The 22,017-nt window shown below is 46.3% G+C and overlaps 1 protein-coding gene across 1 annotated transcript in view; it reads left to right on the forward strand.

Annotated features, from left to right (window-relative positions):
• The window catches only part of AMFR (autocrine motility factor receptor), a 31,129-nt gene that overhangs the window by 732 nt on the left and 8,380 nt on the right, over positions 1-22,017 (forward strand). Inside the window, exons 2-11 of the mRNA XM_075433315.1 lie at positions 859-951; positions 2,747-2,911; positions 4,688-4,840; positions 10,617-10,657; positions 11,449-11,581; positions 12,142-12,275; positions 13,939-14,049; positions 17,054-17,244; positions 18,913-19,016; positions 21,031-21,165. Coding sequence (XP_075289430.1) covers positions 859-951; positions 2,747-2,911; positions 4,688-4,840; positions 10,617-10,657; positions 11,449-11,581; positions 12,142-12,275; positions 13,939-14,049; positions 17,054-17,244; positions 18,913-19,016; positions 21,031-21,165 — 1,260 coding nt within the window. The remainder of the gene's footprint in view (positions 1-858; positions 952-2,746; positions 2,912-4,687; positions 4,841-10,616; positions 10,658-11,448; positions 11,582-12,141; positions 12,276-13,938; positions 14,050-17,053; positions 17,245-18,912; positions 19,017-21,030; positions 21,166-22,017) is intronic.

Consider the following 22,017-nt stretch of genomic DNA (forward strand, 5'->3'; position numbering starts at 1 on the left):
GTGAGGCGGTGGTGGCCGGGTGTCTGCGTCGCAGCGTGCTGGGTTTTGCGCGTACCGAAGGTGTTCAGCCTGGTGAAGCTTGGTCTGGGGACCGTAAATGAAGAGCGCTGGAGAAGGTGGCTGTATGTCATTTAGCAACGAGAGGGCGAGGCCGCTTCATCATCCTCCCCCTCCCCTGTTCAGTGTTCTACCCAGGTCAGATTCCGGACCCGCCTGGACGCGGTGCTGTGCAGCCTGCTCTGGGTGACCCTGCTTCGGCAGGGGGTTGGGCTGGGTGACCCACAGAGGGCCCTGCCAACCCCCAACATTCTGTGGTTCTGTGTCTCTGCCAAAGGTGAGCAGCGGCATTCCCAGGCCGCCGTGCTCTGCTCCTTGCTGCTTTGCTTCGAAGCACTGTGCACCCCGAGAAGGACGTCAGCGGTGGTGTTACAGGAGGGGGGTGTTACAGTGTTTTGAGACAATGTCTGGATCAAGCTCGTGGAGCAGCAGATTGAGACTGGAGTTTTCTTAAACAAAACGAGCATCTTGGTGATCTGTCAGTTTTGTCCCCGTGTTCATTGGTGCTGAGAGTCGCTAGTCTATGTAAAAAAAGGTGTCATGAAGAGGTAGGTTTGTTCGCTGGATATACTGGTGCAGCAAGCTGGCCGTGCTGGTATTTCTAGAAAAAAAGTGAAGTGACTTCTCAGCCACTGTACGTGTCTTGGAAGAGGCCAGGCTTAAATTTCACCAAAAAAAAAAAGGCAACTCGCACTGTTCTGTGAACAATGGTCGGTTTTGTGAGGCTCCTTCCCTCCCCTGCTCTCCCGCCTTCTGAAGAGGGCAGACGTGTTTGTCGCTGACCGCATTGTTTCTTCCCAGGTGCTCGTGAACACTGCCTGCTGCTTCCTGATGCTGGTTGCGAAGGTGATCCAGTGCCTGGTGTTCGGCCCGCTTCGTGTCAGCGAGAGGCAGGTAGGAGCTCTTCGCTGCCTGGGGGGTCTGCGGCTGTTCACGGTTTCTTGCTGCATGGCTGGTGTGGGTTGCTATATGGGAGTGCTGGAAGTACACAAGAAAAGTAAATTTTAGAGCAACGTGAATCTTACCGTTTGGATTTCTCGCTTTCGAAAATGTCTGATAAAACCACACAGAAAACAGTCTGCCAGGAAAGCCTTCATGGTTAGCTGGGATATCCACAGCCACGAGCTTCCGGTTTGTTTCTGAAGGCAACTTTTCCTTTTTGCTGTTGCTGTTGTGTTTTATAAGCCCACGGTCATCTTGAAAATCCTGCTTCCTTGATGAACTGCATCAGATTTCTTACGAGTGCACCCTCATCTCAGAATATTTATTAAGTCTTCCCTATTTCGCTTGCATTTGGCAGCGTTTCTCCGTTGCGCTTCGTGGTCTGAGTTCCCTTCTGTACCTGGTTTTGTGCCTTGACTGCTGGAGAAATGCTTTCCGTCCTCAGACGCAGAGCGGGCGGTTGATCTGCCCTCAGGTTTAGGAGGCAGGAGGCGTGCGTGTGCCCGGAGAACGGACCTAAGCAGGGCTGAAAGCTCAAGCTGTTTAGTCCTGCCCCTCAGCTGGGTGAGAATGTTTAAAAGTTCAGCAGGAGGATTGTGAAGGCTTTTCAACAACAGGATCCTGCAGAAGATTAATGTGGTAGCAGTGGTTTGAATTGTGTTCATCTATTGAAAAAAGAAAAAAAAGCTGTATAAATGCAGTTCTTTAGGAAAAAATGAGGGTTTTAGACATGCAGAGTGGAGACACATAAAGCTTCATTAATAGCCGTTGCGTTTGTGATTCTCACCCCGTGGAGCCTCTGAGTGAAGTGTGTTAAGCACAAGGTGCTATCAAACTGCGTTGGGACAGGTTTGCTTTCCAGTCCATGTTGACCAGAAGGTCGTGGAATTTTAACCAGTGATAATTCCCAGCATGTTCTCTATCCTCTCAAAAACTGCAGACCGGTAGCAGTGTGGATCCAGGTGCGTTTGGACAGTGGAGGATGCTTCAGTCCACACGTGAAGGGAAGCTGGTTATTCATATTGGCAAGCCAAAAATGGCAGCACCCTGAAGGAATTCTGGGCCTGTCTTAACCAAACTCCTGGTGATTTCATCGTGTTCTTTAACAAAACGTTTTATTTCTTTATTTCAAGGAAGCTGGCTTGCTGTCTGCTGCTTGAGACCCTCACATTGTTTCTTTCATGCTGCCTGTGCGTGGGAATAATTTGTTCTTCATTGCTCATCCGTCTCATTCTCCGCTGTAGGCATTGTGCTTTTTACGAGCAGACGTTGTCATGTTTTCCTGATCATCTGTACTTTTTGACAGGTTTTTGGAAGCAAGGTGCCAGGCTATTTGGGGCGTCTTGTATAACTAACCGTGGTGGTTCTTCTAGCAAAGAGGACTGGATGTTTGCAGCCCGGTAGTTGTGTTGCTTCCGCGTGGAGAATCAAACTGAGATTGAACTCGGTTTGTGCTAAGAAGTTTTAGAAGTATGGCAGGAAACTACGTTGTGCGCTCTCTTGCGCAGTTATGCTGCGGTGGTACAAAAGACTAGATAGATACTAAGAACTGCTAATACTTCTAGCAGGTTTTTCATTTAGTAAGGGTGACAGATACTCTCCAAGGTGTGTACAGCAGGCTTTTGCTAATGTATCGTCGCATTTCTGCTTCCGTCTTTTTTTTTTCTTTCTCCTTTTCCCTCCTTCTTTCCCCTGCCTGCAGATTGTCGGTGCTTTCACTGCCGTAACCGAATGTCTTCCTTCACAGCATCTGAAGGATAAATTCTGGAATTTCATTTTCTACAAGTTCATCTTCATTTTCGGAGTGCTGAATGTTCAGACAGTGGAAGAAGTGGTGATGTGGTGCCTCTGGTTCTCTGGACTTGTGTTTCTTCACCTTATGGTTCAGCTCTGCAAGGATCGCTTTGAATATGTAAGTTTTGATTACGGGCTGTCTCTTGGGGCGGGCGAATTCTGTTTCTGGTTCGGGCACTGGCTCCTGGCAGGTTACGAACAGATCACTTAGACCTTTTCCCCACCCTGCGGTGCTGGACGCGTTCACCTCCCAGTAGCTTCGAATACTTGCTTTAAGTGCAATGTCAATTTTACTCCTTCGGTTTTCCCGGCAGACAGATGGAGCTGAAGGTGCTTATTTTCTTTGATAAATTGCTCCTTGTATGTGCCCTGGAGTTACTATTGCATAACTCTGTGAGGTGTCTTCATAGCTCTCCTTAGTGAAGACCTCTTGACAACAGAACGTCCCTTAGATAGGTGCCCTGTGGGATTGGCCCGTAAAGCCTGTTTCTGCAGGTTCAGTGCTCGGGTTTCAAGCTCGTTTACATCTACCAAATATTGACTGCTGATGTCTTTACAACATACAGTGCAAGTTTATCCATAAGCTATGTCCCAGTTTTTGTTAATACCAGGAATAATTTCAGTAGAGACGCAGAAATTGAAGGCTGGGCGAGGAAGAAGGAACTGGAATTTGAACAGTAAATCTCGCCCTTTAAACATCCATAACGGACATGCATTTTTCTCAGCTCCTCTGTCCCGGAATAAAAGTTTGAACTAAACTGAATCCATGAATTTCCTTTTGGTAGCTCTGTGCTTTGCAACTCCTTTTAATTAATATCCGATAAAGCCTGTTCATTCACAAGTAGCTAAGCACTAAGCTGGAAACTAGATTGTTGGGGTTAGGAAAATTGCAACAGAAGTGAACAAGACACTCACCTGGTATTTTTAGTGTTCTTCAGAAAGCTGTGAAAGAACAAAACTCACATGGGAAGAAATCATGGTTATATTCCTTCTGCATTCAAAGCATGTGTTGTAGTTCTTTGCTTGGACAAATGGTACTTGTGTGATCTGCCTTGCAAACTCGGGGGATGTGGAACTGAACCAGATAGAAAGAGTTTGAAAAACAAAACACGGGAGTCAACTTCATCAGTCAGACCAGAGTGAAGCTTTGGGCAACTCCTCGTTTCCTTGTCCTGTTCTTCCCCTCCCTGCCCTGAAAATAAGGGGATGGACCAGCTAGATACTTTGCCTCCCAGGTCATCTTCGATTCAGGCAGCCTAGGTGTAGCCTACTGCTAAGGTAGTTTAGAGAATTGACGTGCTACATACGCTGTTGAAGGAGACGGCTGTTTTCAGTGGACTCTGTCCAGCAGTCTCTAACCACAAGTTGAATTTTGGGGGTAGATGTCTTTCTTCCAGAAGAAAATGATATTGGAAGAACTGGAGCCTGGAAGGTAAAGCTGGACAAATTCAGATCAGCTGTAAGGTGGAAAATTGCTAGAACAGTTACTGTCATTGCTCAAAGACTGTATATTAAGCTTAGGTGTTTTCCTAAAATGCGTGTTCATCCTGAGCAGATGCTGTGGATTTGATGCAGAAACTACAGCGTGAGAAAGCATCCGTGGTTTTCTGGCATGGATGATCTAAACATGAGATCAAATAATTGTAATGGTCCCTTCTGGCTTTAAAGCCTGGTGAGCGTAAGTGGCAGCGAGATGAACGAGACTTTGGGATGGTGTGTGGTTTTAGCTTTATTCTGTCTCATTTATTACTACATTGCATAGTTGAGGTCGTGAAATTGGTTTTATTCTAGAAAGCAAAAGATTTTGCTGAGTGAGGACTCATCTGGTGAGGTGACTGTGGGAGGCAGGGAGGGTGAAGCGCTCCTATAAACCTGTTACGTGTTTGTGTTGCAGCTCTCCTTTTCTCCTACCACACCCATGAGCAGCCACATCAGAGTCCTGGCCCTGCTGGTAGCCATGCTCCTGTCCTGCTGCGGATTAGCCGTCGTCTGTGGTGTTGTTGGCTACACTCATGGCATGCACACGCTGGCTTTCATGGCAGCAGAGGTGAGGCTTCCTTCATACGCGTTGTCGTTGCTACTTCGCTTTTCATCCCTCACTTGGGGGTATCTTGGCACGTGGTGTGTTTTTTTTAGTTTCCCACAAGGAAGAAGCTCTGGAGACGCAAACATGTTTTAGAGCAGTTGCCAGATCTGCATGCTTTCTCTCTCTCGAGTTTAAGCCTGCAAAAAAAAAAAAATCTTTGTCTGAAGAAGAGGAGGAGAGGATAAATCCGTAAGATGATGCTGAGATCAAATGGCAGCCTATGAGAAAAGGACGGTTGTCTTTCGTGAGCGTTGCAGGGAGGGTTAGTTGAAATGGCCGCTGGAGAGAGGGACAGAGTGGGTTAGAATTTGTAACGTGCGCCTCAGCCTGTTTCTCTGAGGTTGTGTTTTCTGTCTCATTCCTCCCAGAAAGGAATGAGGCTGACATCCTTTCCCTAAGGCGTACTTGTGGGATTGGCTTGTGTTCGTGCAGGGAGATGCACCTCAGCTGAGATGAGCAGCTCCATGTTGTGCACTCCTGAACCCTTTGCAGTGTGGAGTAAACACCAATATGTTTGTGAAGTGAACATCAGTATGTTTTTCATGTTGTGGTGGGTGGTTGTGCTCTGCCCGAGAAAGTGATCATCTTAAACAAAGGGCTGATAACCAGTGTAAATGCAAGTGAGTCGTGTTAGCACATCCTTAGTTCAGATAACAAGTAGCACGCACGGTTTATTTTTCTTATCCTATCTTGGATTCACGCTTGGAGTTAGCGAGGAGGAAAGAAGACAGTCAGCCGATAGCGGGAGAATATGATGCTGGTCACACCACAATTCAGTTATTAAATATGTCAGTTTACTTTTTCCTAAATATGAGAATATGCAAGGCCAGATTTGTGTTTACACAGTGGAAGAGTTTTGAAGATTTGCCAGTGCCTCTGACAGGTGGGTCTCATTGGCGTCGTGTCTCTTATCTGGCCTGGGCAGAAGGGTGTATCAGCCTTGTACCAGTGCGGGGTGAGTTTATCAGGGAGCGTCTGGTGCCAACGTGTTGCCTCGTTAGCGCTGCACCGTGCAGTGGTGTACGTGTTTGTGGGTTGCAGGACTGGGCCCAGCTATTCATTTCTGTCTGCTTATTAACGAAGGAGCAGCTCAGCCAGCGTAAGGGCCTGGTCCTCAGCCAGGCCACGGATCCGCACAGCCTGCCGTGCTGCTGGCCGGCAGCAGAGGAGGTTTGAGGGGAGCGTACAGGAAAGGGTCTCCTACCCTTGCTTGCGGCAGCTGGCGTTGGAGGGCGTTCCTGAGCTGAGGGTTGCACGAGGCTGTTGGGTTTGGTAGCTTCAGATGGGCTCTGGAAAGCCTTCTGATGGTTTATTGAACTCGTTTATACTTTGGCCTCCGCAGTATCCAAAGGCAACAAATCCCACGTTTAACTTGGCTTTGTGTACACAAAGGAGCTTTTTCAGTAGTTCTGAATCTTCTGTCTGGTAATGTCCATGGCTGTCATCTAATACGTTCATGGTGAAAAACTGCAAAGAATCATTCCCTGTTTATTCTTCTTCACACTGCTGGGGATTTTATACACCCTGCTCCTCTTCCCCTTTGGACTTTCCTTCCAAGCAAAAGAATTCTGGTCTGTTTAATCTTCCCTCGTATGAAATTGTCTAATATCATGCCTTTTCACCAATGTTTTAAGTGTTCCCTGTATGGATGGGCAACCGTGAGTCATTTCCTTGATTTTAATACCCAGCGCTCATGTAAGTGGAGTAAAACGTGGAAGTTTCTGTACAGGCACTGGCAGTGACACCTCGTGGCAGTCCTCAAGCTCTTAGAGAGAAAAAAAAGCATCAAATCTTGCAGACTAAAATGTTTTCCTCGATGGTGGCTTGTGTGATGCTGATTGAGAGGGACCCTGCCAACTGTATTCCATTAGTGTGTGTTTAATTACATTAAGTTACATTCAGCTATTCGTCTCTCTCCTGACTCTGCAAACAGTGATTTAGCTTGATGCCTCAGGGTTTTCAATAAAGCAACATGGTGGTTTTTCTTGGGTTTTAGTTAGACTTCCACTCGTTCTGTGTTGTCTGTCAGCATTTTCTTTCCCGCAAAGGATGGATGCGAAAGGTGCAAATGCCCAGAGAACGCCCAGTAAGGACAGCCTGTATTTTTGAGTAAACATTAAGATTTCTTTGTCTTAATGTATCGTATTCAAGAATTACAGTTTAGCAAGTAATGTCCAGTCTGTCTTTGCATCTTTTTTGCTGTGAGAAGGAGTTACTCCATTCCTATAGCAGCCATCCTCTGATCCTGTTTCATGCATCTCAGTTAAGGTCATGCAATGATAGTGATGCTCAAATCATAGAATGATAGAATGGTTTGGGTTGGAAGGGACCTTAAAGATCATCTGGTTCCAACCCCCCTGCCATGAGCAGGGACCCCTTCCACCAGCCCAGGGTGCTCAGAGCTCCATCCAACCTGGCCTTGGACACTGCCTTCCCTGGGCAACCTGGGCCAGTGTTTCACCACCCTCATGGGGAAGAATTTCTTCCTAATATCTAATCTAAATCTGCCCTCTTTTAGCTTAGAGCCGTTCCCCCTTGTCCTATCACTGCACCCCCTTGTGAAAAGCCCCTCTCCATCCTTCCTGATCCTTCCTGTAGACCCCTTCAGGCACTGGCAGCTGCTCTAAGGTCACCCCGGAGCCTTCTCTTCTCCAGGCTGAACAGCCCCAGCTCCCTCAGCCTGTTCTCGTAGGAGAGGTGCTCCAGCCCTCAGATCATCTTCGTGGCCTCCTCTGGCCCCGCTCCAACACGTCCACGTCCTGCTTATGTTGGGGGCTCCAGAGCTGGACGCAGGACTCCAGGGGGGTCTCACGAGAGTGGAGAATCACCTCCCTCACCCTGCTGGCCACGCTTCTCCTGATGCAGCCCAGGATACGGCTGGCTTTCTGGGCTGCCAGCGCACATTGCTGCTCGTGTTGAGCTTCTCATCCACCAGTACCCCCAAGTCCTTCTCCTCAGGGTTGCTCTCGAGCCACTCTCTGCGCAGCCTGTGCTTGTGTTTGGGGTTGCCCCGACCCACGTGCAGGACCTTGCACTTGGCCTTGTTGAACATCACGTGGTTCATGCAGGCCCACCTCTCCAGCCTGTCAAGGTCCCTCTGAATGGCATTCCTTCCCTCCAGCGTGTCAACCACACCACACAGCTTGGTGTCATCGCCAGCTTGCTGAGGGTGCAGTCAGTCCCACTGTCCATGTCACCAACAAAGATAATGAACAGCACTGGCCCCAGTACCGACCCCTGAGGCACACCGCTCGTCACTGGTCTCCACCTGGACATCGAACCATTGACTGCAACTCTTTGAGTGCGCCCATCAAGCCAGTTCCTTATCCAGCTGGTGATCCATCTGTCAAATCCATGTCCTTCCAATTTAGAGACAAGGGCATCATCTGGGACAGTGTTGAATGTCTTGTACAAGTCCAGTTGCCCGCCCTTTGTCCACCAATGCTGTAACCCCATCATAGAAGGCCACCAAATTGGTCAGGCACGATTTGCCCTTGGTGAAGCCACGTTGGCTAGCCCCAGTCACCTCCTTGTTATCCATCTGCCTTAGCATGGTTTCAAGGAGCATCTACTCCATCCTCTTGCCAGGCACAAAGGTGAGACTGACCGGCCTATAGTTCCCTGGGTCTTCCTTTTTTCCCTTTTTAAAAATGGGGGTGATGTTTTCCCTTCTCCAGTCGGTGGGGACCTCCCCAGACTGCCACGACCTCTCAAATATGATGGAGAATCTTAGAATCGTGCCTTACGGATAATAGTATGTTTTCCTGTATAGCTTCTTATGCTGCATCCAGTATTTTAGGGTTAGTTAATCTGCGTGACCAGTATCTGCCAGTATTGCAGGCAGTATCCCCGGGAGGGTGGGGGTCTCTGTAGGGGAGCAGAGCAAGAGCTCTTCGGCACTGAAAACGTCCTGCTGTATGTTTAGAACCTCGGGTGACGGAGTTGGGGGACTTGTGAAGCAATACTGTACTTTCTGCGAAGTGTTCCTGGTGTCAGAATGTTGCAGCGCGTTCCTGGGAACAGCGGAGGAACTGGAGACCAGCGCCGAATCCGTGCTAGCTCGCTGTTTTCTTGGTGGTGCTGTTGCTGCCTCAGCCCTAACCGGTGTAAATAATATCTTGGCAACCAAATGGTGAATGAAAGGGAAGTAGTGAAATCCCACAGATTCCAAGTGCTGACTTATATTTTAACTTCTTAAAAGTTGCAAAGACTGGACGCTTCAGATTTCTGCCTGACAGGTGTCTTCCTTGTCGAAGACCTTATGCGGCGTGCGCTGGTTTTGACACAGATTCGTGCTCAGTGGCATATCCATCCAGCAGCCCAGGGAATCGTTCTGTTTCACCGCTGGCATGGTTAGAATTTGATGCGTTTACCTTTTCTCTGTGGTCTGCTCAAAGCTTCCCCGTAGCCAGAAACCTCGCGTGAACAAGGTGTAGTCTCCTGCTAGTACCCACACGTGGCATAGCAGGAGGTAGAAGAGGCTCTCGTAACCTCACAGGAGCAGCTAGTCTGGCAATTTAATTTTTTTATGAAAGATGTTGGTGATGAGAACAGCACACCGTGCGTGGAGACTGGCTGTTACCTTCGTGACTTCTTTTTGTGTTGTACAAGTGAGGTGTGCATCTTCTCCTGAAGCCCTTATTTGGATCAAAGGTTGCACTGGTGTTTAAACAGTCACAGGAACACTTATTTTAACGCCAGCTAGTAAACAGTTGGCAGATACATTGGATATTACTAAGGGTTAAATATGCATAGAAGCATTGTAAGAATGCTGTTTACAGATGGAAAAAGTTATTCAAACCAACTGTTTTATTGCTATATCGGGAAGCTAGTGGTTTTGGTAGTTCTTTGGTACTGTGATTAATACTGGTGCTGAAGGCGTGCCATCAGACCAGTTTTACGGAAGTGGTTGCAGTTGCTCGTTATAAATCCCCCGCACCTCGGCGTCAGTTGGCCCCTGCTAACTACGGGGCAGCGTGGGCCATCTCTGGCGGGGGTTCGTCCTGTCCCACTTGCTTTCGCTGGGAGGATGCAGAGCAGGGATGGGGCGCTGCGGGCCGGACAGGTGGGAGAGCGGTGGTGGAGCCACGTTTTGTAGATGACGAGAGCCCACGGAAACATGGTTAGGTATTCCGGAGACAGTTCTTTCTGGTCACTCGTCTTTATACTTCCAATCTATGTACACTTTCTGGTATTCTCAGGTTTTTCCTCTGTACTTAGCTTAGAGAGGTAAGCATGATTGAAGAGAGGAGTTACTTTTGCAGCTTTCACATCTCGGCAAAAGGGGGAGATGATTTGAATGGTTCTTCCTCAAATTCCTGCTACTGTTGGGTTCTTCAGATTTTTCTTGAGCAGTGGGATGAGGAGACATATTTGGTGGGGTTGTGATCTCAACGCTCACTGGGTGATAAGGATTAGGAAAGGTAGTATGTCCTGTGTAACGGGGGAAAAAGTGGGACTGAACAGCAGTGATGCTAGTGGCTGCTCCAAGAACATTGTGTGTTTGAGGACAATTTCTTCCATATTAGTTTATAAGCTTCATGTTTGTCGCAGGTATATTGCACACATATACATCTGTAGTGACTGTTGGTTCACAGGAACTTACTAAGCCGCAATAAATGCATTTTGTGTTTTAGCCCTTTAGCTCCTGCCTCTGGACCTCACTGTCCCTGCCAGAATGTTGTTAATGTGTCTTTTTCTTTTCTTCTTTTTTCTTTTCTTTCCCCCTCTTCTACAGTCTCTGCTTGTGACAGTCAGGACTGCTCATGTGATTTTACGGTGAGTAGCTTGTGTTTTGCAGGATGATTGTTCGAGAAGGTAGTGCATGCAGCGTGTTGATTTAAGAGGTGGATGTAATTACCTTGTTGAATTGCAAATGCATGTTTGGAGATGGGCGAAGGTGGTTAACTGTACTATTTTTAAGCATGAATTCTGCAATGCTTGGATAGCTTTAGTGGGTGCTGATAATCCAGTTTGAGGCATGGATTAAAATGGATTGGTGCTGCTGTATGAGGGTTGATATGTGCTACTTGATGCCATTCTACTGGGTTTCTTTTAAGGCCTTAATCTCTAGAACTCTTGTTTTGAAAAAATAGCATGCGTATGTATCTGTAATGCATGTGTGTAGCCATATTAGGAAACGACGTGGAGCACAGAAGCTCTGTGTCCAGGTGACTGTTGGCATTTCAGGTCTGTTGCCAAGCTGTAATGCCTCACCTGAGAAACACCTCACATGCTGGAAAATGGGAGTCCGTAGTTCCTATAATCCCGAGACTGGCTTTCGGTGTATGGAGGAGTTTTTAGCAAATGCTACATCTTCTCTGTCAGCTGGTGGTGTCTGTAAGACCAGTGTGGGCTAGGCATTGATTGCTTTTTGCCATTTTAAAAGGTTGCTGTTTGAACCCAGTAACGTTACAAAAAAGCTCCCCAGGAAAGCACAGAGTGTGGGCACTGGACCTAATTAGGAAGGACAAAGATTCCACATCTGAAAAATGGATAAAATAGTTTGAATGCTAGAGATGCTATTTAACCAGAAAGATAGAATAATGTTAATTTCCCTGCTCTTGCAGATACGTAATTCATCTCTGGGATCTCAACCATGAAGGAACATGGGAGGGTAAAGGCACTTACGTCTACTACACGGATTTCGTCATGGAGCTGACCTTGCTTTCACTGGACTTGATGCATCATATTCATATGCTGGTATGAAACACTGGGCATAACATTGAGCAAATAGACTGGCCTTAAAATAAAGGGCACTGGGTATCTGTATTTTCTATATTTTTTTTCTTTGCTTATTTTAGGAACCAAGTATTGCAGAGAAGTTATTTGAATAAAGAGGAAAATGTAGTGTGAGGAGTTCTGGCATTTTTTCCTCCTGTGTAACTGGAGTCCTCACAAATAACTTTGTTATGGAATATTAACTACTGTGTAATTACCTGTTTAGGTGTTTAATTAGCTTTGCTATTGAGTAATATAAGACTGAATTGTTATCGTTGACAGCAGGGGACATTCAGCTGAACAGGACTGAATACCGTTTATCCTTACTATAAACGCTGTGCTGTTTAACTTGTATCTGAAGATGTAACGAGTAGTAACACTGCGAACACGTGTGGTTAGTCTGAGTGGTCTCAACAAAGGAAAAATTCTTCAGTGCTGGTTTCTTGATTTCTTTTTCTCTGAAGACCTGATGTAGTTACTTGTGGTGGCCTCTTGTTTCCCGTGGTGTTTGTTTTTAATCGCCGTTCTGTTTCTCTCCAAAGCTGTTTGGCAATATCTGGTTGTCAATGGCGAGCCTGGTGATTTTTATGCAGCTGCGCTACCTGTTTCACGAGGTTCAACGAAGAATTCGGCGGCACAAGAACTACCTGCGTGTGGTTGGAAACATGGAAGCTAGGTGAGCCTCTTATTTGTTCTGGGATCTTGATGTGGATCTTGGAGACAGGCTCGTGATGAAGAAGTTGGGATGCTTTTACGTTCCTTTGATACACGAATGGCATGGCGTAAGCTGGAAAGATGCAGTCTTGCAAATCCGGCTCTTAAGTCTTTACACTTGGAGTTCTATGTTTTTACCCATTTTATTTGTTACTGGGGACACCCTTTCTGGCTTTAACAGACACAGAGGATTGACTTTTATAATAGCAGTATTACTGGTAACGTATGACTGGCAATAAGTGAACTCCCTTGTCCAGTATTTCTTCTCCTGTATTCTCTTGACTGCCGCCCCGGAGGGGTGACGTAACCTCTGCAGAGCTCTGCCTGTCTCAGTGGTCAAATACTGGCTTTGGCCATGATAGAAATAAATGCTCTTAATTTCATTAGGCCATACTATTCAGTTGTTGCCTGAAATGAAATAAAAATATTAATTAAAAGCTGCTCAGCTTTATGTATTTGTTAAACCTGAAGCCGTCTCTAAACAGACCGTACTTGTAGTGGAGCTGAGGGCACCCTGGACTTACTTGAGTCCATCCCCCGTAGTGAGGCAATGCAGGGAAATTGGGGCCTACTGAAACCTGGTATTGTGCCAGATTCTATGGCCTCTCTGAGCCAATGTTTTCATAACTCAGCTATGTCATTAATAATTTTAAGAGCAACAGGGAGTTTTTCTGTACATCGCTGTACCATTTTCATTCTGGGCTTCAGTGGGTTTGGCTAGCTCTGATGCCTGCTGCTGCAGTCCAGATGGAAAAGACTGATTTCCCTAGAAATTCCCGAGGTTTTCTTTGTGAACAGTCATTTAATGGCTGTAATATCAGGTTAAGAGCTCCATGATAAAGTTCATCCACAATGCATCGTTTCTTTTCAGTAAGGTGCAGCCACTGAACCCTTCAAGCTGCTCACGAAGCTGAGTTGCAAGTGTCTCGGACTTCTTGTCTGAGCGACTAGATGTGTTTTTGTTGTTGTGATTGTTCTGGAAGAACCACATTGCAGCTTCCTCCCCTCCTGAAGCCGGCGATGGCAGCGACCTCCCTGCCTTTGTGTAGTTGTTTTCCAGGTGTATTTCACACCAGCAGTACTGTGAAATGTTGTTACACCACTCATCTGTGTTGTCCATGTTTGGGTACTCTCTAGTAGCTGCTTGCATGGCACGATAGTTTAAGAAAAAAAAAAAAATTTAGACAAATGGGGGTTGGCAAAATCTGAGGCGAAAATTAGACCATAAATGCTTATGATCCCAAGAAGACATCTTAATGGGTACAGCTATTAGAACTCATTTAGAAAAATGACAGAAGCCAGATCTATACAGATTATAACTTGAGGTTCTCAACCTAATGAGCATGCTTCTTGGAAGACATGAAGTCAAAGCTTTTTGCACTTCGGATGTATGTGGAGATGTGCAAAAAAATGTGCCTGTGAGAAGGCATGGGAGGGATGTGTCAGTCTTCCTTTGCAGTGTGAGTCTGAGTTACAGAAAAAAAGAGCAAACTTGCTGGCAAACCTCTCCCAAGGAAAAGTTAACGTGGAGGTTAAAGTTTCCTCAGTATGGAATTCTCTAGAAAGGACGCCATGCTGAGCTGGTGTAATCGTTACTTCTGTCTCTTCCTTTCTCCTCTTTGTAGATTTGCAGTTGCAACCCCGGAGGAGCTGGCAGTCAATAACGATGACTGCGCCATTTGCTGGGACTCCATGCAGTCCGCACGGAAGCTCCCTTGCGGCCATCTCTTCCACAAGTACGTTTCTGGGGCTGGCGGGGGTACGCCTGGCTGGAGGGAGGAAGGGGTGTGTGGGCATGGCTGAAAGCTGCGGCAGGGTGGCAAGTAACGAACTGTCAGCAAAGCTGCGAGCGCTTACTGCCTGGGTCACCTCGGTCTGCTTCTGAAAACAAAGTACAAGTCGTGTTCACCTCAGCCACTTTTGTGTTGGGGTTTCACCTGGTGCGTCCTTTTCCCCCCCCCACTAGGAGTATGCATCGTGTCAGCTAATGAGTAGATAGTGTGGAGTTATGGTATCGCGGCTGCAAGTCTGTGCCCTGCCGTGCTGTGTAACTGCTTGGTAAAGCACACGCTTTTCCCCTTTACTTTATCCTATGCATCGCCTCTGCCTGATTCTCAGGTGAGGAAGAAAACTTGGAGTTAGATCCTTCGAGTACCTTTCAGATACTGGCTTTAAAGAGAAAATGGGGAATATTTTTACATAGCGCATCCTTGCATGGTGACGAGTCCTCCAGGACAGCTGTGGAGGCCAGGTCTGATGATGCGATTTCATGGGGCGGTGAGTCCATCAGGGCTGTAGAAGAGGTTAACCAGATTAGCTGGAGAGGTCCCTGAGCAGCTGGTCACTGGAACTGGCAGGCTGGTGGCCAAAGGATCTCTCTGTATACGGTTTCTTACACTCACTCGGAAGTGAATAGTAGCAGTGTGGAGGCAGTGCGCTGAGCTAGATGTACCTTTTCTTAGATCTTTTGTGGCGGTGCTTGTGTTTTCACGCCTGTGCTTAAAAATGAGAGGACATATGGGGACTGAATGAGGAGTTTCTGAAGTGCTGTGCGATTAGCATGCACGGTCAGTGAAATTGTCCCTGGGGTGTCACAGAGGCCAGTTGCTTTCTGCAAATAGGCTTTTACTTTTCTGGTAACTGTCAAACCAGAGGTTATAATCCATGTGCTAATTTGTTGTCATTTATGACAAACCTTGCCATAAATATTTATCTGCGTTCCAAGAAGTCGCTAATGAGATAACGTGCCTCCGTAGCAGAAATTCCTCTTCCGATGCTACTGAATCGTATGACTATTTCAGCACCTACTGAGCACTTGAGAAGCCCAGGGTCTTCTCTTCAGAAAGTTGTTTTCTCTGCGTCTAGAAGGATCATTTTGTACTTTTTACTGAAGCTAAGTTACGCTTACCTCCTTGCTGCATTTACGGAGGAAACGTGCTACAGTGGTTATGCTTGTGTATAAACCCAAATGTAATTAATAACCCCATTTACAATCTAAGAAAGGTTTGTCTCCTCATCGAAGCCTGGTGGTTTTGCCAACAGGATAAACATGGTGTCCGTTCTCAATTACAGGGGAATTTTTTTCCTAGCCATTTGTCTGGAGTAGAAGAGAAGATGGCAGAGAAGATTCGTGTGGTTGAGATCAACTCTGTGCGTAAATATCAAGGGAGTTTAACGGGAGTAGGTGTCTGAACCTGTTCGGCTCTGTTACAACTCTCTCCTTTATCTTTTAGGAAGCAGTCCCTTTCAAAAGAGTTGTTGGTCTGAAATGTTGCTGACTTTGGCCCGTTGCTAGTCATCCTCCTTCTGTAGGTGACCGAGCGCTTCTGCCCGTGCCGTATGACGTGGGTGTAGCCACGGCTGCCTCACCGCAAGCCTTCAGGGCCTGGTGCTGACCCAGGCTGGCAGGGCTTCGTGCCCGTTCCAGTGTCCCGGTGCTTGGGCCGCTGAGGAGCAGCAGCGTGGTGGTGGCTTGTGTCGCTCCGGGTGTTGCACCAGTGACCTGTTGAGCACAACGCTAGCGGAGGTTGGAGTTTGCTGTGTGCGGCACGGGGTTGCTGCAGGAGCCAAGGTGAGGTTGGACAGCATTGGCAGGGCTAACGCGCCGGCTGTGCTGGTGACCACGGTGGTGTGAGATGGTAGGTTTAGGTTTTTACTGTAGTGCTTTGGTTGTTTCTGGGAAAGGCGTCACTGTCAGTTCTGGACACAGCGTATCTCTCCATTCAAATGTGATGGAAAACACTTTGGCAGCATCGCTATGCCACAGCTTCGGGAGTTGATCCGATCACTTGTAGTCTTGACTTGGCTGTAGGCCTGCAGTTAGGGCTTGCTCCTTGCCCTGTCAGCCCAAACCTGTGATCTATGCCTTTATTTGCAAATACGCAGTTGGGGAAACAGGTTTATCTGACCTTTTTGTATGTCTCTGCCTTTCGAAAGTGTTTTGAGAGCTTCTGATGGGAAAACCCCCACCCTGCAAGCATGAAGTATGTGTTGTAATACTGAGATGGGTTCAGTTCTGTGAAATTCAGTTCTCCCATACTGAAAATTAGGTTTAACTTGCCAACAAATACCACAGTTGGGTCATATCAGTCTGAATCAAAAAGTAGGCACAGCTCTGAGTGTTTAAACCTGCGTTTCGAACACTCTTCCTTTCTGCAAGACAGCAAATGTTCAGAATTAAGTAAGTAATGGCACAGCACTTCTTAGTATCAATAAATCTGTTTAGAGGGTTTCAAGAGAAGCACTTGCTGTGGTGGTGATTTGGGATATTGATATTTTTGAAAAGATATTTTTAAAATTTTGGAGGTGCCATTGCTACGTCACATGGGCAAAACTGCTATAAAAATGTGTCAGTATGTATTAAATATTTGTCCATTGGTTTTTATGCTTTTTCAGTTTGGGATGGTGAGAGAAGAGAAATGCTTTGTTTCCCCTTCCAGGCAAAACTCGCTTGTTCTGAGCTAGAGGCGCAACAGACTTGGAGAGTGTTTCAAGTTTGTGATAAATCTGCGTGCTTGTTTATAAAAAGTGAACACTCGAGCATTTTCAGCTGACAGAAATCAGAACCCTATGCCAGAGTCATCAGGAGCTCGTCAAGCATACCTGATAAATTATCTCAGAGCAGTCCTTGTCCGTTTGTTGTTCTGTACAGAATACGCTCCGGCAGCTTGATGTACTCGTGATACTGATGTCTTGGAAAAACGCTGCAAGCTCACCCTAATATTACTGTTTTCCTCTCAGCTCGTGCCTGCGGTCCTGGCTGGAACAAGATACATCTTGCCCTACCTGCAGAATGTCTCTTAACATCACTGACAGCCAGCACGTGAGGGAGGATCACCAAAGGGAAAACCTGGAGGAGAACCTGGTCCCCGTGGCAGTAGCAGAAGGCAGACCACGCTTGAACCAGCACAATCACTTCTTCCACTTTGATGGTGAGCTGAGCAGGTTGGACAGCTGATGCTGCTGCCCAGATAAGCGGAGGGAACAGCCTTCCGTAGAAGGGAGTTCTGTCCATGCTTCAGTTGAAACTCAAAAAGTGCCTCTCCTGGAGTTTGTAAAAACGTGTGTTTCTTACAGCTCTTTTGCAAGAGCTCAGGTAAGCATCTGTCAGGTTCTCCAGAGCTACAGAGGTTTCTCGAAGGATTTTGTACAAGTGACCCCTTTTCCTTGATTTGCTGTGGTTCACGGCTTTAATGCTGGCATTTATTCGTTGTGTGCCACGCTGACCCGCAGAATGGGAAATTCTCGTGTCTTATTTTGCTACCAGGTGGCTGGTTCATCAGTGACAGTCGAAGATAGAAGGCAACTCTGGGGTGCAGTCTGAAAGTTGGTCTTTCCTCTATCCTTAGCTAATGTGAGGTTGTCAAAAGTCAATTTCCCACTCAGTTACAAGAAACTTGCAATGCTTGGTCGGGCGCAGAAGTCTGCAGAGGCTTATTCTCGGTGGAGTCGTGTAACTGGAACGGTTTTACATGCTGGTTCTGGTGACTTCAGTGGTGTGTTATAACTACTCACAAAGCAGATGTGACTTCAGACCACGATGAGTTCTGTGTGTGCAGACAAATTTGTTCTGAAAGATACAATTTCTGTTGCGTATCTTCCAAAACTTTGTAGTTTTGGCATCGGTGTGTGCTTGTCTTCCACGCTTTCCCAGGTTTTTGCTGGCAGTCTTGTTGCTTCTCAGTAGATTTCAGTAGTGCAGGTGCTCAGCTTTGGGCTGGGTCCTTGTGGAGCTCCCATGATGTAGCTGAGACGCTGCAAACCGACGTAGTGCCCCATCCTTTGTCTGTGCTGGTTTTGCAGTCTTGGGAGATTGTGGGAGGAGAATAATGACCAGAGAAGAGTTGGACATTTCTAGGGACACTGAGACTGGCAGATAGCTTATTGCGTGGCTCCCGCTTTTGGGGTGCTTTAGGTGTCCGAAGGTGTTTAGAACACCTCTCTGTTTTTTAGTAGCTGTCCTCCTCTGTGCTCTCCTGTGGCTTGGAGACCTGCACAATTACTGTGTGGGTAGAAGTGGCACAGAGCAAAGCCTGCATGTACTTGAAGGGAAGTGCAGAAGGAGGAGGGAGCCAGCCATGTGCCCTGCTCTGTTGAGCCTCAGCACCCAACTGCAGCAGCAGGCACTTTTCTGGTTACTCTGTGTCTCTTTGTAGTCGTATTTTCTTAGTGATGCCAGCCACGTGTAGCCGACCCGTTTTAGGACCGGATTCAGCCTGTTTAGAAGCTGGCCTGTTTTTAGTAAAATTGCTGGAGTTATTAATGTATTCCAGAACTGAATTTGGCTCTGGATTATTTGAATTTTCCCTTTAATTGGAACATTAAAACAAGAAAACAAGGATGTGTTGTTTTCTTGACCCTCTTCTGGCCTTCAGATTGCTAAGCCACTATGACAGTGTGTTTGGAGAGAGTACTGGCAGTTACTGATTTACTCCAGCCCTCTCCAGGTTTGGAAGACCTGAGGGATGGATTGCACTACAGAACTCCCTGTATGTACCTTGTGGAAATATGAAGACTTGGGTTAAATACACGTAGAAGTACTTTGCCTGCCGAAAACCCTGTAGTCTTGCTTGACTGACTTGCTGATTTCTTGTTCCTAGGCTCTCGAATTGCCAGCTGGCTGCCCAGTTTTTCAGTAGAAGTGATGCATACTACAAACATCCTTGGCATCGCGCAAGCCAGCAACTCCCAGCTTAATGCTATGGTAAGACTGCTCGGATAGTTTGCACCTCAGCCCGCCTGTTTGCGTTGGGGGGGGGGGGGGGGGGGGGGCGGTGAAAGAGGTACTTGTAGATGGAGAACGTCAGGGGGAAGGCAGTCAAAACCGTGTTGAGATGCTACGTGAAAGCTATGTTTCTGAGTGAGAGGAGCTTGATTTTGGGCTACATGTTTGCTCAAGTGTGCAAACATAAAAGAACAGGTCTGGAGGTAGGTAAGTGAGGGAGAAAAATGCGTGTGATTTCTGTGTAGAGAGGTAGGCCTTTTCTCAACTTGCTTCGTGCAGCTGCTTTGGCTTTATTTCAGTCCTTATCTTCACTCACAACTTGCAGTGGCAAAGGGTGTGAGTCTGTAAGCAGATAATTTGGGTGTTGGGCAAGTGGTAACTGATCAAACCCATTCTATAGCTTTTGATTTTTATTTTTTTAGCATTTATTTTTAATAGCACTAAGCTCCAAGATAGCTGTTTCTGTTTGAGTGTCTTGTCAGTGTGAGCTGGGGCTCTCTGTGGCATAGTCCACTCTTGCTGATTTGTGATGATGATAGGAGTGTCGAGGATGAAATCCCAGGTTTGTTGACTTCATGCACACGCACTCTAATGTCATCTGAAAAGAGGAGCCTGTGGCCTCGGGAAACACGCTTTCACAGCTTTGCTCATTTAGTTCGAGAAGTGCTGTTCCCTTTGAGTTCTTAAAGCTGCTGTGTGCTATTTAATAAATGTTCAGCGAGGTATCTCGCGGAAGTGATGAAATTCTCTGAACGTGAGATCTCTGCCGCAGCCTTTGCTACTGTTTAAGCCTCAACAGGATAAGGCCACAATTTTTAGGGGGTTTGAGGTGGGGCAGGCAGGGAGTGGAAAGGTGTTGGCAGATGATTTACCAGTTAAATATGCAGGAACTCTCCAGCTAAGGTCAGTTTAGTTTTTCTTTTGCTAGACACAGTGACACAAACGGCTTTTGTTAAGGATGAGTAATGATTTCTTAGCAATGTGTGCAATTAAAAGTACAGTAGCAACTTGCATTAAAATGCCTACTGTAGTGGAAGGGCCCAGGTTAGCAAACTATTACTGTTACACATTTTTAATAGAAAATAAGTGAAATTCTCCTTGGTGTTACTGAATAAAAATCTAGGGAAGTATTTTGAGGGGAAGGCCAGAGGCTGAAATACTGAATTTTGTTTTGGCCACAGGTTAGTACAGTGGAGGGTTAGGTTTGCTGTAGTTGCTTGTGTTTGAACTCACTGTCAGCTGGTGCATCATTTTTGCTTTGCTCTCAAAACTCCTTCCACCCTTCTTTTCTTCTTGTTGTTCTCATCATCCCCCCAACCTGCCCTGTAACTTAATCTAAAATACAGATTTTAATGAAGTCTAGTTGTTGGACTCTAAAAGCCTCTTCTTTGTCTGCCCCCTTATCAGTTTCATTTGGGTGTTATTTAAATAACATGAAATTCAATAATAACAGTTCTCTGACAACTCAGTTTAGTTTACTTGAGCTTTCAGACCCCGTTAAACTGGTTTGTAGGCAGGGTGGCTGGAGAGAGTAGGTTATTAAAACTTACTCCAGTTGTCCTTACCAGTACTGTTTTAGAACCCATCTGGGACAAAGAAAAATTACTTTTTTTTCCCCAGTGTTGATCTAACTTTCAGTCAGTCGTGAATTTTGTATAGATCTTTATTAAAAAGGCTGTCATAGAAAGAGGTTTGGGAAGCTTTTGAAGCCTTTATGCATCTACAAGCACTGTTCAGGAACCTAAATTTTCAGGACCATGTGGTGTCTCCGTAGGAATTGCAGTTTTGCTGTTGGCTGCAATGGAGTAAAAATATTACCCTGTAAGTCAATGCCAACATTCTTTCTCATGTTTTTCTCTCCATGTGTGGGTTATCATATCATAAACAGCATGTTTGAGCTGTTCATTTTCTTTAATATCTCGCTGTTGAGCTACTTAACCAGCTAGCTTTTATTTGCTGCTGATACCGACTGTACAAACCTTGCTTTCTCCAGGCCCACCAGATTCAGGAGATGTTCCCTCAGGTTCCTTATCATTTAGTTCTGCAGGATCTGCAGCTAACTCGCTCTGTAGAGATCACCACTGACAACATCCTAGAAGGGCGCATCCAGGTACCTTTCCCCACACAGGTAAGTTTTAAGACCACGCACCTAAAACGACCGACTTTCTTACTCCCCACAGAACTGAGCCTGTTAGTAGCGAGTGAGGGGAAGGAGGTAAGCTGAAGCGCTGGTCAATCCAGCTTAGCTTGATGCAGTATTATCCTTCAGATTTTACCTGTAGGGAGATGTTGCAGCAGAAGCACCAGACCAGTTTTGGCAGTGTAGTGTATGGTATGTGGCTCCACGTTGCAACATCTGGCTCAGCTGGAATGTCTCACAGCAGTGCGTGATTGAGGTACGGGCATCTCCTCCTTGCTGTGGCCCTTAGAAGAAGGCCTTGTGATGTGTTAGGGTGGGTCTCAGGTGTGCTGTAGCTTTATCCATTTGTAATACAGGGTATTTTCTTTAGGAGGGAAAGTTGGAGTCTCCTCACCCATGCCCTATAGCTTGCCCCTGATGGATGTGATTGGACTGCAGGATGCATGAAGTGCTTGCCTGTACAGTCTCAAACACGTTATAGTGCCAAATTATAGCCAAAAAACCTCGGGATTTGTTTTCTCTTTGTTTAAATCTGTGTAAATGCAGTATATTCAGTCATGTACCAAAAATATATTGAAAATGTCCGAGCTTAAGACTAGAGACAAATATTTGCTCAGTTAAAGCAGCTCTTCTTGGTTGCTCTTGTGCAGAGCCTTTAGAACATTTCCAGTTGATTTCTTTGCTGACAGATAATTGAATTGTACCATTTAGGAGGGTTTTCTGCAAAGAAAGTAGTCAGCAAAACAATGCCTCGTTCTTAATTAGTGATAGGAGATGCCAGTAAAGCAGTCTGGGGACGATGTTTCTGTTAATAAGAATATTGAATTCTGGCTCTGCGCA

Source organism: Opisthocomus hoazin, chromosome 12 (assembly GCF_030867145.1).
Source record: "Opisthocomus hoazin isolate bOpiHoa1 chromosome 12, bOpiHoa1.hap1, whole genome shotgun sequence".
In the NCBI taxonomy this organism is placed as follows: domain Eukaryota; kingdom Metazoa; phylum Chordata; class Aves; order Opisthocomiformes; family Opisthocomidae; genus Opisthocomus; species Opisthocomus hoazin.